The sequence below is a fragment of the Asparagus officinalis genome, chromosome 7, assembly GCF_001876935.1.
Source record: "Asparagus officinalis chromosome 7, Aspof.V1, whole genome shotgun sequence".
NCBI classification, from domain to species: Eukaryota; Viridiplantae; Streptophyta; class Magnoliopsida; order Asparagales; family Asparagaceae; genus Asparagus; species Asparagus officinalis.
In genome coordinates, this window is record NC_033800.1 from 150,954,557 (window position 1) to 150,969,782 (window position 15,226).

The 15,226-nt window shown below is 35.8% G+C and overlaps 1 protein-coding gene across 1 annotated transcript in view; it reads right to left on the reverse strand.

Moving 5' to 3' along the window:
* The window catches only part of LOC109848428 (B3 domain-containing protein Os07g0563300-like), a 34,308-nt gene extending 22,369 nt beyond the window's left edge, over positions 1–11,939 (reverse strand). The window contains 4 exon segments of the mRNA XM_020417907.1: positions 8,133–8,182; positions 8,498–8,884; positions 9,632–9,705; positions 11,033–11,939. Coding sequence (XP_020273496.1) covers positions 8,133–8,182; positions 8,498–8,884; positions 9,632–9,705; positions 11,033–11,096 — 575 coding nt within the window. The 5' untranslated portion in view covers positions 11,097–11,939.

Genomic DNA, 15,226 nt, shown 5'->3' on the forward strand with positions numbered 1-15,226 from the left:
TCGATTGCATTTAAAGAGGAGGCTTTATCGCTTTCAATTGAAGGAGACATCCATTAGTGATCACATGAACCACTACACAAAACTACTTGCGGATTTGGCGAATGTAGATGTTATGGCTGAAGATGAGGACAACAGTGTTTTCAATGCGCGAGGCGCAATGCGGCGCGCAAAGTCAGTTTATGCGCACATGCGCAAAGCGCAATGCGATGCGCGCGCCCGAGTGAAGCGAGGCGCACAAAACTTATACGTTAATTTTCATTCAATTATGCAAATTATTCAAACTTACATACTAGTATATTGCATCACTAACAACTATATTACTAAGTTTTATTTTCCTCTTCACAGGTTACAAATGGCAAATCAAGTTTTAAGTTTCAACTTCTAACTAGTAGCACTACACCTAGCTCAAATAGCAAGAATCAATACTTGCAGTCTTACACAGGAAATCAAATAGTAGCACAAGTACTACATTAATAAGCTTGAAAATTTTTAACAATTATGACTGATATGTATTAATAAGAAGCAAGCAATTAGTTCATAATATCATGACTCTACATTTTGATATTAAGCCAAAGAAAAAAACAGTTATCAGTCAAGAGCGATAATAAAAAAAAATTTAAATTAAGATCTAACAGCTAGGAATTAATGAGTTAGTTAACATTAAATATGAACTTAATTAATAGTTTACACTTAACAGTCAGCTTACTAAAAACTCAGATTTTAGAACATCAGAAAAGAAAAAAGAAAACACATGTTCGTTGTCCTTAATTAAGAGAACAAAAAAAGAAAAAAAAGAAAAGAAAACAAACGAAAAAAACATCGCTGAGGAGCAAAGAAAGAGAACGCAAAAACGAAAAGAAAAGAAAAGAAAAAAAGAAAAGAAAAGAAAAAGAACGAGAACGCAGAACTCGCTGAGGAGAAAAGAAGAAAAGAAAAGAAAAAAAGAAAAGAAAAGAAAAAGAACGAGAACGCAGAACTCGCTGAGGAGAAAAGAAAAGAAAAAAAGAAAACACAAAAAAGAAAAGAAAAAAAAGCAGAGAACAAAAAATGAAAAGAAAACTAACGAAAAAACATCGCTGAGGAGCAAAGAAAGAGAACGCAAAAACGAAAAGAAAAGAAAGGAAAAAAAGAAAAGAAAAGAAAAAGAACGAGAACGCAGAACTCGCTGAGGAGAAAAGAAAAGAAAAAAAGAAAACACAAAAAAGAAAAGAAAAAAAAGCAGAGAACAAAAAATGAAAAGAAAACTAACGAAAAAACATCGCTGAGGAGCAAAGAAAGAGAACGCAAAAACGAAAAGAAAAGAAAAAAGAAAAGAAAAAGAACGAGAACACAGAGCTCGCTAAGGAGAAAAGAAAAGAAAAAAAGAAAAGGCAAAAACGAAAAGAAAAAAAAGCAGAAAAAACATCGCTGAGGAGAACGTACCTGATCGCCGTCGCCGCTCGTCGTCGCTGATCGCCGTCGCCAGTCGCGCGCTATTCCACTGCGCCGAAGCGCCTCGCGCCCGAGGCGCGCGCCTCGTTGCGCCTTTAAAATCACTGGAGGACAATGTGTTGTTGCTATTGAGTTCCTTACCAGACGAGGAATATGAGACATTCGTCCTCACTCTTATTAACGGGAAGGCATCTCTTTCGTATAGTGAGGTCACCGCGACACTTGTGAATTATCAACTTCGTAAGAATGACAAGAAGACTTCTATTGAGCCGGTAGCGGGGGCATTGATCGTAAGAGCTAAGAGTCCAAACTGTGGTAGGAGATCGTAATCTAGAGGGGGCATCCTGCAGTTGGTAGGAATCAATGTGCCTTTTGTAGAGAGGATGGATATTAGAAAACAGAATGTCCAAAATTGCAAGCGAGAAGAATAAGGGGAAAGTTGTTCAAGCTTCAGAGTTGAATGTTGCAAAGGATAGTAACGACATTTCAGATTCGGATTCTTCGGGCTGTTCGTGCCCAGCTCTTTCGTCAGTTGGTGTTGCCGATTCTACCGAGTGGATGTTGGATTTGCGTGCTACTTACCACATATGTCCTAGGAGGGATTGGTTCTCCAGCTTTCAGTAGTTGGAAAGAGGAGATGTGCTCATGGGTAATGATCACAAATACGCTATTGATGGTATCGGTACCGTTCGGATTCAGATGAGTGACGGGATGATTCGGGAGTTGGTTAAAGTGAGGTTCGTTCCTCAATTGAAGAACATCATTTCACTTGGGGCATTGGAGGCAGCAAGCTATAGGGTGATCTTGGTGGATGCACGCTTGAAGGTCATATTGAGGTCCATGATTGTGATGAAGGGCGTCAGAAAGAGTAACTTGTATTATTTGCTTGGGAGCACGGTGGGTGATAGAGAGCTGACGACTTCTTTGGCTAGACTGTGACATTGTTTGTTGTTGGGATATATGATTGGTTATGTCGTGCATAGATTGTTGAGGAGTGCTGACCTGTAGATTGAAGTCCTTTGAGCATGTTGGGATGAGCGAGAAGACCGTGGTGAAGTTTGACACTTCTATCCATCGATCGAGGGGTCTTATAAGAGGTGTTCAGTCAGGCATTGGCAGGCCTTCCAAGGAGGCATCATTGGGAGGTAATCGGTATTTTGTTTCCTATGTTGAGGATTGTACTAGGCATTTATGGGTTGTAACCAAGTCCCGTTGGTATGAAGCCCTAGTAGTCCGTAATAGTTGGAGGAGATGTATTGACAAAGGTTACCATCGTACTAGTTCTAGTAGGGATTCTTTCTTGCATTCATGCCGAGCTCATGGCAGTTGGAGACACTTCGTAGAAGAGGAGACATTGGGACGACGAGATGAGATGGCGGATTCGGTGAACTGTTCCTTTCTGAAGAAGGATCTGCGTGGGTTGTCGAACAGTGGATTTGGTATTCGGGCTCCGACATGTTTGGGTCATCTTATGAAGTTACCGACTGCTGCATTGAGAGTTGTTAGATCTGATGGAGTTGTTTTAAACTTTGGATTGCGTTGAATGTTTGGCTACCCAGCACTTGATCACATCGTAGATGTGAGATTGGATCTGATTGCACGATTGGGATTCAGAGGCTCTTTTGGCTATCAGTTGAGAGCTTCTGAGTTTGTTCGGAGCAGGTATGTCATATTGGACTCTCGGCAGGTAGAGTGTAGATCAAATCAGTGGGATATCACAACGGATGGAGGGTGATGCTACTCCACATTGGGTGGAGATTACTTCACATACTCCAGGTCATTCTGTATTATTTGGGGTTCCAGCTGATGTGGCACAGTTTAGAGATCAAATTGTTCAGGATGCAGATGATGAATTAGTAGATTCGAGTGCAGCTGGTAGATGTAGCTGATATGGCCATTGGGTCACCTCAGGTGGAGGTGTTTGGATCGTGTCAGTTTGGGGTCATTGGTGAAGCTATATATGGCCATTGGGTCACCTCAGGTGGAGGTGTTTGGATCGTGTCAGTTTGGGGTCATTGGTGAAGCTATCAGCCGCAGATTGGGTGTTGATGTTGATGAAGAGTTGAGAACTCTTCTTTTGGATTGAGGGTCTTTGGAGGCCATTGGGTGAACTACGTGAAGACTTGATTCCTTGGACTAGAGGATACGTAGGCAGTCTTTATGATGCAACCGATTTGGTGAGTAGACACTGTTTGTTTTGGGTGAGTGTTCGCACTCCCATATGAGTCTCGACTTGTGGATGGAGTCTGTTGTCATAAGTCCGTTGTCATGGCGTACTTGACGCAACAAGTGAGGCATTTTGGTATGATCAGTGTCGGCTCAGTTTTGGGAGAATGTTCGCCGAGGTGAAGATTTATAGGACTGGCAGAACAGTTGGAGCATGGGGAACGTTTTGGATGGTCGGCGGTCGACCGCGAGATCGTGGCGGTCGACCACGTTCGTGCACGGGGCCTCACTGTGCCTCTTGATCTTTGGCGGTCGACCGTCGTTTTCTTCTGGAGTTTGGGCTTCTTTTTGGAGTTGGTGCGGTCGACCGTGGCAGTCGAACGCGTCGACCGCCGAAGCAGTTTGGGCTGAATCTGAGTTCCAGACCCGTTTCATTTTGGATTGTTATAAATACCTAAGGGGTGTTTCTAGGGTTTGGTGTGCAAGGGTTTTGAGCTGAAATAGAGGGGTTTTGTTGGGCTTCTAGTGTAGGAGCATTTGGAGAGATCAATTGTGATTTGAATACGGTTTTTTGTGAGATTTGTAACTCTAATTGTATCCCCTTGATTTTTAATAGTGAAAACTCCTCCCTTCCTTACCCTGTGGACGTAGGCATCCGCCGAACCACGTTAAAACTAGTGTATCTTATTTGTGGCATTGATTTGGTGTGTTTGCTCTTCTCTCTCGGCTATTTGGTATTGGATCTCGGCATCGGGGGTTTCCCCAACAGGCTTATTCATGCTATTTTAAAACGTGTTGGAGATACTCAATGGGGGTTCTCGTCTAGATTATATTTCTAGTTCGCTCAAGATGTTCGACGCAACTTCTATATTTATATGTGAGCTTGCTAAAGAAGAAAATTACTCAGTGTGGAGAAACGGAATGTGCTTAGAATCATCTATTCTCATTTGATTTTGCTTTCTTCTTGCATCTTATGAATGAGCTTTTGGAAATCACCAACCTTCTTTGTCAAGCTTTGCAACATCAATTTCAACATATCTGAGAGCAACAAAATGTTGATGTTCCAAATATGGGTTCTCAATATGTTGCAAGGCATGGCCGAGCTTGAAGAAAAGGAGATCATATTACCATTGAGCATTATTATCAAGTACGTATGTTCCTTCAAACAATGGATCATATTTGTCATTCAACATGGATCATATTTGTGAATTAGCTGAAAAGTATTATACTTTTGGATTTCACGGAGGACAAACTAGCGCGCTTGATAATAGAACTTCAACATTACCATCATAATGTTTGTAATCATTCCGAATGACAAAAGTAATCTAATACTCAAGAATTATGCCAATGCTTGGTGAGAACAAGAAAGTTATTAACTCATCAACTTATTGATACATTGGTTAAGCTTGTGCTTACTTTCACGTATTAACGGCAACTACGGAACGAACATTCTCGATCATGAAGATAGTGAAGACAATGCTTCATGACAAGATGGAAGATTAATTCTTGGATGATTCTTTGATCTTGTACATAGGAAAAGAAATTGCCAAGAACTTCAGCACAAATTCAATGATTTCAATCATAGCAGAGTTTAGTTCAACGGAAGAACGTCGAGCACAACTTACTTTGTTGTTTATTATGAATTTTGTGGTATGAGAATTGTTGGCAATCTCCGTTCACTTTATGTCCATGCAGAAATGAATTTTGCTTCATTTTAGCATAAGAATTTTATAGCTTTAGGTTAAATATGAAACTAAATATGATATAATGTATATTATTGTCTCAATATTTGTAAAAGACACATGAGTTATATATTTTTAGGTAAGAAGAAACTTTAAAAGATTGGAGCATAATGGTTGGTTGACATATGTTGGAATGATTCAAATATTCATTATATTTTTTTCATAAAACTTCGATTCCAGGTTATTCTTTCACCACTTACATATAATGAAACTTTATTATACATTGCCATATTTGGTTTTTTTTTATTTATATACTATAACAGTTTTACATTAGTCTCCCCAATAAAAAATTCTTGGCTTCGCCACTAGATATGGGCACAGACAAGGATACAGTTACGCAACATGATGAATTAATAAAAGGTAGGGTACCGAAACACGGCTAAAGTGCATGGTTTGTCATAGTTTTGTGCTAGATACGCAAATGACCTAATGAAAAATCATAGTTTTTAAGGCTAAAAAGAACTCAATCATCGTCTAACGAATTCCAAAATGGATGTGAAGTGTAGATATATGTCCAAGAAGTGTATGGAGAGTGTTTTAAATTAAACATGTATGGTATAATTGAGTATTCGTTTCAGTAAAATTTAAGGAGTGTCCAAGAAGTGTCGAGTGAAGGTAAGGGTATGAAATGTGCCAATACGGACACAGCTTCACGGTAGAAGTCTAAGTAACATGACTATCTATCTATTTTCTATCTATCTCAAAGATATCAACAGCTTTTCTCTCCTTGCTTTTCTGCCAGCAAAACCATAGTTTATAAAGTACACAATTCCATTGACTCGAATTTGCTACTACCAATGTTTGCAAAAGCTTTTTGAAACTCGCTTCGAAACTCGCTTCACAAGTGAAGTCTAAACGCTTTGAAACTCAAGAGTGAAGCTCTTTATCCCTTGAAGCATACACATCATCGCTCAAATCATAATTGAAGCGTGCACTTCATCCTTCATAAAGCGCTTTTCTTTTGAAGCACACGCTTTAGATAAGATGGGAGAGTATAAAAGAATTTTTGACTAACATTAAAATGCCCATATATTTTCAATATGACCATGTAAGAGTGAATATTATATATAATCAAGGTTGCTGATAGCGGATTGCGTCGCATCGCGACGAGTTACCGCTGAGGCTATTTCGGGCTATTGCGACAAAATAGTGGCAAATAGCGCACGATCAAATAACAGTCAAATATAAATATATTTAAATATTCTAAATAATAAGAAAAATCATATAAAAATCTAAAAATTCTATAAAATATAAATATATTTAAATATTCTAAATAATAAGAAAAATCATATAAAAATCTAAAAATTCTATAAATTATTTCTTCATTCATTTCATAATAAGAAAAATCATATAAAAATCTAAAAATTCTATAAATTATTTCTTCATTCATTTCTGTTGCAGACAAGTCCATATACCTCCCCTACTACAGTGTTTTTGTTGTGGAAAAAACCGCCATTCCCAGTAAGTGAAGGGAAAACCTGCTACAGTAATCTCCAAAAAGCCGAAAGCCATTTACCACTTCTTGGGGAAGAATAAAAAAACCACGGCCAGCAGTACATGCTCCAGCACAGAGAAACCCAAAATAATGCCAAAGAGAAAACGAAGAGAACAAAGAATCCATATGCCATAAAAAAACCAGCTATATATACCCGATTGCATTGGGTTATCAGATTGAGCACTGCAACAGGCATGAGATGAGACCTTTGTTCCTCCATAAACCAGTTACACAACCTGGAAGTCGTCGGTCGTCGGGAGTGGGAGCTTGGACGGCATCGCTGGAAGTTGGCGTCACTCGTTGCTGGAGCTGAGAGAGGCGGGGAGTGGGGGAGACTGGAAGAGGCAGTCGGGAGTGGGGAATACTGGGAGAGGAGGCTAGGGCACAAAATAAGGGGAGAGGTTTAATATTAGTTGGTACGGGTCGGGTTCGGGGGGTGATTCTCATTAAAACCTGATGCGGGTAATAGCGCTTTTAAGCGCTTTTAACTGCTAACACGCGCTTTTCGAACACAAAGCAGTTTTTACCGCTTAAGCACGCCGCTAATGCCTTAAGCGTAGCGCTGATGGCCCGCTTCCGCTATTCGCGCCGCGATTGCCCCGCTTTTTGCCGTTATTTACAACACTGTATATAATGCATGTAGCTTAGTTTATTATGATTCGTTTCTATACTTCACATATTTAATTCTTATTTACTAATCAGAACATGAATGTATATATTTGTAAATTATAATACCAGTATATATTATATGTTCATAATTTCCACAATTTTAAAATTAAAATGCTTAAACTCGTGAAGCTTACGCCTCAACTTTGAAGCTTACGTCTCGCTTCATCATAAAGTCTGGCGCTTCGCTTTGCATTTCCACTTTTTTAAACATTCCCTTGTGATCTAGTTGAACACTAAATAGGAATCACTACTTTGCCAGATCGATCTGATGTTATGTTGTGATAGAGCTACTTCTGATCTCAAAAGTAGAGCTTCTCTATTGGCTACATTGTTAGGGAAGGGAAGTTCAGCCAGTATGCATAGTGTGACTCTGGAAATGAAAAACAAGAGGTGTTGATGTGCTCCCTAACATAAACATGCAATGTGCTGTGAGATTGCTTTTCCGGACATAATACACAAAACAAGATTAGCGTGGCCATGAAACATAAGATATTAATTAAAAAAGAAAATCCTTAGTCGCCCCTTAAAATATATGAATCACAGTGCAACTTAACAATCAATTAATCGCATGTAACTTCATCAAGTTATGTTTATCACATGCTGAGAAGTTCAGAAAAGATAGAAATTACCCAGCTTGAGTTGTGGTGAAAATGGTAGGCTTTCCAAGTATTGGAGATTCCTGTAAAAGCAACCGAATCTGCATTACTGAACATATATATATAAGCTGAGTAAATTAAAATAAACAAGGGAGATGAATGGTCAAATTGGTATAAAATAACCAAGGCCATCGCGTCAAAAGACAATATAACAATAGGATGGGTGGAAGAAGAAGAAACGCATGTTTAAATCACAGTTTCCAAAATATAAGCTCATTTGTCAGCCATTCAAATGGAAAATAACAATAACGAAGTTTTACAATATAACAGTAAGAAAAACAGGAGCAACTCATGTAACTCTATAATGAAGATGAATGAACAAATCTTAAATGATGTACCTCATACTCCTCAATTTCATGGCCTTCAATGACAAAGACACTAGGATCATCAGGAGGCGGTCGAAGCAGCTCCTGAGCTTCTTCCCATGTTAGTTTTAACTCAAGTGAGTCCTCATTCTCAATTCTTAAGCGTTTATTTCTTGATCCAGGAGTGCTACCTGTCCTACTAAGGCCTTGAGAAGACTTAGTAGCAGCCACATCTTTCTGTATAAATCCAGTTTTATCAAATTTAGACAAGATGGCCTCATCTGCTGTATTGTACAGCTTCCTTGATTCTGCACTACACTTTTGAGGTCGAAGAGGACCATTGGAACCAAACTCAGTTGCATTTATGCTGCTCTCTGGAGGTGTTGAGAAACCATTTCCAGTCTTAAATGTTTGTGAATCCTGTCAATGACATTAAAGGTTAGGGGAAAAAACAGGTCTTAATATATAAAATAAAGGTAAATATTTGAAATTTATTTACCCACATCGTAGAAGAGGCATACTGATAAAAATGGTGGCTTGCAGATTATATACACATTCATACAAAGAAGATACCAATTTTAATCAGATGCAGTAATTGGTATTACGACCAACTTTTGCATGTGAACCCATGTAATTGTATTATTGATATACATACTAAGTAGCATGTACCTATATCCAAGATTCTCGTGATTTTACATGGACCAGTTCATCATAGTATATGTGCGCATGCAATTTGGAATATTAAAATATTATTAGGATCATATTGATTGAAATTCTGTGAAGAGCAAAAAGGATAGCAAGGCGGGATGGGGACTCAGTCTTTAGGGTTTAGCAGAAAAAAGTGCCAAGGTGTTTTGGAATAAATTTATCTTTACAAATTTTTTTTTGTGAATTCATACACATGTTCCTTCATGCTTCTTTATCTATATTGAAAAGTTATGCGTGCGGTTTGCACCTCACTTCCCTCAGGCGCACTTATCGCATTGCAAACCAAGTATGTCGCGCAAAAGAACTTTGCGCCCTGCATTGTTCCTCACACCTTGATAACACTGATAACTAAATTTATCAGAAATGTTCTATATCAAATGAGACAGACTACTTAAAATTTGCAGTTTCAATCATTTTGACAGTAACATGTAGAAACTATGATGCTCTATGATTACATACCTGTTCAGAGATATTTGAAGCTTTCCTGAATCCCATGACCAACTTCCCCTCTGGATCTACTCGACTAAATGTTACTGCAGAATTTCGTTCGGTATTTTTCCAGTTAGAACTTCTGCATTGCTTTATCCAAAACTAAAAACATCAAGTATGATTGCAATTTGTTTTGACATTATTATCAGATAATAAGGTCACAACACGAGAAAAAGGGCTAAAGAGGATAAGATAAGGTATGTAAACTTATTTCTTTTTATACGTGGCAGGATCAGCCATCTTAGCCCAAAGGAATGCAGCATTAACTATGTCAAAGTGCCATTATGTTTAAAGCAACAGAAATTAATGCAAGCAAAAATTCCATTCAAATAAGCACAAAACTTAGACAAAATAACCTGAAAAGTTGGCTGTGAATTTAAACTTTATAAAGATATGTTTAAAGCAATTAGTTGGAAATTAAGTTGAAGTTCATCTGATCCATCCATTATCTGTGTCACTATTTCTTTGTTTATTTATTAAAGATCCAAACAGCCTATTATCTTGGATAAAATCCTAGCCTTTCATTTATGTGTTCTCAATCTAAACCCAATAGAATAATCACAAAAATGTAAGCCCTTTGGAAAACAACTCATGTGACCTGATCTGTTGCCCAAACTTTTGAGCAAAAGGACAATAATAAACCTAACTCTCTCACTCTCCTCCCCTTCGTTTTAGAAAACCCATTTTTCTTCCTGCATCTTCTTTCTCACAAAGAGCCAAGCGAACAAACATCCGCCTCTCATCTTCTCCATGAACTTTTCCAACTCTCTCCTCCTTTCCTTTCTTCAACCCCCACTGCCACCGAGCAGCACAATCATCATTTTCTATGCATCACTCAGGGTCACTAATACCTTGAAGGAAGTTGGTGTCACGTGACACCACTTCCTTCAAACTAGATCCGCCCGTGTCACTGGATACTCAACAGAAAACGAAAATCACGCCATGGTATGTTAGAATTGTTAAGAGTATAGAACTATAACCCTCACCAACTTCAAAGTTTTAGTGTAGTGGTCAGGACCTTTGACATGGTACAAGAGTAATCCATGTTCAAATCTTCCTAACCACAAATTTAAAGTAGATTAGTTTTGATCCATGAAAGGGTGGTCAACCTGAGAGGGCATGTTAGAGTATAAAATTTCAACCCTCACCGTAACTTTGGAGTTCAAATTTTTGGTGTAGTTGCTGGGACCTTTGATAAAAGTCAAAGATATATCAAAGTTCATGACACTAGAACATGAATATGAAGTAAGGGCAAAGATAAATACAATTCGAAGCAGCAGTTTGTTTCTTTTCCCTTTTTGTTTCACATAATTCTTATTTGCTTATTTATTTGCTCAGAGAGATATTTCAGCAAGTCCTCCATGAATTTACCTGTGTCACCAGCTTGTAGTTGCATTGATTGAATGCAAGGAGTAACCCCCTCCAAAACATACATCCTACTATTATTGTTTGGCCAGAAACGAAACTGAAACACCCACTCTTTGCTATTAGCGTCTTGAACCTTTAGAGGAAGTCCTTCTGGTTGAGATATTGGGGGGAAGTATGCCTATTTGGGATAACCAAACATGTAAACCAACATTCTTCTAAATATCAAGGTTTATATGTAACCATTGCCATATATAAAAACATACATGTATGTACGTGTATGTGTGTGTCTCTGTGTGTATGTGATATATGTGTGCATGTGTGAGGGAAGAAATGGTATGAGGTAGTGGCTCAATTTGCTAAATGAACCACCGAGAAATAGCTATGTGGTGAGCCTCACCCTTCTAGTCGCATCAAAAGATGTTGGTCTTACCACTTCCATCTCTTGGTAGCTCATTTTGCTAAATGAGCAGCCACTTTATAAACATCAAACCCTTTATATAGAGGTAGAATAAACTTAAGTGGGTAAGAGCTCTTGTCCAACAATTTATTATTAATTGATTTTATTTTGAGATGCATGTACACATCAAGGCTATCTTTTAGATGTGTACCTTGATGTATCACATGCTAGCACGAATCTCCCCCTCCCGCCACGCACACACGCGCACAGTCTCACCCCCACCCATATGTGTGTATACATAAATATGTGTATATATGCATATATCTGTACATATATATGTACGTATCTGTGAGGGGATGGGTGACTGGGTGCATCCGTCTGTACACACAAAAAAAACAAATATACATATATGCATAAATATATGTCTGTAATATGTGTGCATGTGCGTGTGCGCGCGCGCATGCATGGGTGTGTGTGCGGATGCAAGTGTGCACATATATACATCGCATTTGTGTCTATATATATATATATATATAGTAAGACTCTTATCAACTTAAGTTGATGTCCACCAAACTTCCTAGCCACGCATTTATTAATATAAAAAACCTTTTCATATCATGCAAGGATCCCTAGACAATATGAGTATGCACGTATAATACACGTGGTTAAATACCATAATTAAGTAGTTTTGATTTATTTCCTTACTAAAATTTATTCATCGGTTTCATTTTAATAGTTTTTGCTCTCTTATAACTCCAAATTTTAGTGTTGAGATTAATTTTCTTGATGTTTGTTTGAATGTGTTACAGTGAATTTAAAATTTCATGTTGATAATTGAAAAGAAAACAAATGTACTCCAAAGCCAATTTGAAGTTTTATTTTATTAGGACCAACATGAAACCGAGCTTGACCTAAAAGTATAGAGTTGAAGTGAAAAACACTTAAAAAATAACATTATAAAAGGAAGATAAATAATTAAAGCCAATAAGCCAAGATGATTGATTAAAATGATCTAGAACGAAACTAAAGAGTATGAAATTTATTCCTAATCATTGATAGACTTCATTAAAAATCATAAATTAAAGATTAATGCTAATTCTAGTACCCTTTTATATAATAAAAGTATCTACATAAATATATAAATGTACTAAAAAAAGTTCATGAAAAATCTCTTCTAAAGATTCTTTATTTCACTAAAATAATTAAAGTATTCTATAAACTATTCAGAAAAAATAATGTATTTTATTCCTTCTGTTTCTTTTTTATTGAGTCGAGATCAATTTTTCTCCACCTTTATCTTTTTTCCTAGGCAATTTTAGAATAGTCTATTCATCGTCTACATCAATTGTGACATCAGGCTGGAGCTGGATTTCTAGTGTTGTTATATTTTCCTGAGCTCGTTCATCTTTAGTCTTCTTATCTTACGTCACAAAGAAGTTGAATGCATTTCTGATGTTTAACACAAACTTTTGGAAATACAAATTTTGATTATTTTTTGTTTCAACGAGAACAAATGTTAATTTCATATATATGAATTTTTTGTGTTTCTAAGTTATGATTTAAACAATGTTAGGAATTACCATTTTTTTCTATAATGAATTCTTCTATTGTGCATCCTATAAGAGTTTCTGATACATCAAATAATATTGCTCATGTTTTGTCCGTGTCATTTTCCATGAGGATCTGAACTAAATAATTGTCTTTTTTATTATCAATTTGCCTTAGATTAAAATGTTAATATTTAATTTTGATATGTTTATTTCATGAAAAAAGGATATTACTTAATCTTGATACTACATCATTGGCTATTCTGTGGTATTTATCATTAGGCACTCTTATTAACATCTTTATCTACATTCTTATTGCAGCCTTTGCAAGTGTAAAACCATGGCTCAACTCTATTATAAATGGTAGTTATCTTTACATTATAGGTGCAATAATGTGTCTATATATTGGTAAGCTATTTTTAAGTTTAATTGTGTGAATTTTAGAGTAGGTTTTATAGGATCATACCTCTTTGCAATGTTGTGATGATTGTATATATCAGTAATCTTAATTTGTGTTGTATTTGTAAATAGTCTTATTGGAGATATTTTTATCTTGGCAGCTTATTCCAAATGAGCCTAGCATATTAGCTTTAAAACATAATATTTTTCTTTATTGTGTTATATAGATATTTGTTTGGTTTACTTACTATTCTCATATTTCTTCAGTAAGTTATATCTTTAGGTTGATATATATTGTTAACACAAATTACGATGGCATTTATATTTTCTCTACAATTTTGAGACAGATATACAGTAATTTTATATTTAGTGGTCTTTAATAAGAATTTTAGTAATGACATATGTCACCTTCATATTTAAAGATCTTGAAATCTAACAGTACTCTTACATGCTTATCTTTGAATGTCTTCAATTCATGATCCTTCGTTGATTGTCATATCCCTAAATAAAGTTACATGCGGAGTCATGCCACTATATAGAAAAAAGAAAAAGATCAATTTTAATTTTTTTTTTTACTTACACTATTGTAAATAAGTGTCATGTGTATACATTTTATCTATTACAGTGTTTTTCCTCCCCTTATATGGCTTGTTATATTTCATAACATAGTTGATCAATGACTTCACTTAGTCTATTACAAGATTATTTGTATGTAATTTTATATTAATTTTATGGTTCTTTTAATATTTGAAGAATAAAATATAAAAATTTACAAATACTTACTATTTTTTTGTATCTTCCATGGAGAATACTTCTTTGATTGGGACAGAGTTGCTCAATATGTTCTTTAAAGGGAACTTAGTTGGTGCTTTTGTGATAGATGTCTTTTGCTAATGTCAATTAAAATGATTCATGAATGTTTCTGAATTTTGGTTTTATTTTCTTGAGTAATTTCTAGATTTGATGTGTACTGATTATAAGTTCTAAAATTACAGAGCTTTTTTGTGATTTTTAACTTTTAAGGGAGTTTTTGCAATTTTATACCTTTGAGATTTTTTTATAAATTTTAATTTCTAAGTGATTGATGGTAATTCTTTAAATTCATCTATGTTGTTAGTAAGTTTTTAAAATTCCAAAATTTCAGGATGTTTTTTGTAATTTAAGCATTTGAGGTTGTTTCTATAATTTTTAAAATGTTAAGGGTGTTAATTAAAAATTTTAAAGTCTTTAGGGTCTTGTTAATTTCTAGATTTCATTTTTATTTTTTTAGGTTTTGAAAAGTCAAGATGTTTCATGTAATTTTGAACTTTTGAGGGTATTTTGTGCAATTTTTAAAAAAATTTGGGTTTTTAATAATAATTCGCGTATTATAATATGTTAGCTATTTATGATTTCTTAATCTTATTTTTTTAAACTGTTGAGCTATAGGTAGTTCACGTAGGATTAGTATAGGATATAATTAGTATTCAAAATAATATTTCATGTATATATATATATATATATATATATGCGCACAAAAGAGGATATCATTGCAGGATCCGGTAGGCAATTGAGTGGTTAAGAAGTTTGTGGATACTTTTTTGCTATTCACTAAGTTAGCTAGCACAAGTTTTGCTCTATCTCTCTTCTCTCTATATATATATATCATATATATATATATATATCTATATATATATATATGATATATAGTATATATATTATGCAAGGGATCGCTAGGCAATAATGAATGGCTAAAAAAGTTTGGTTGGACACTTTTGGGCTATTAGTTAATTGAACAAGTTTTGCTCTCGTTCTTTTCTCCTCTTTCTTCTCTCTCTCTCCCTCCTCTCATCATCTATTATTATATATATATAG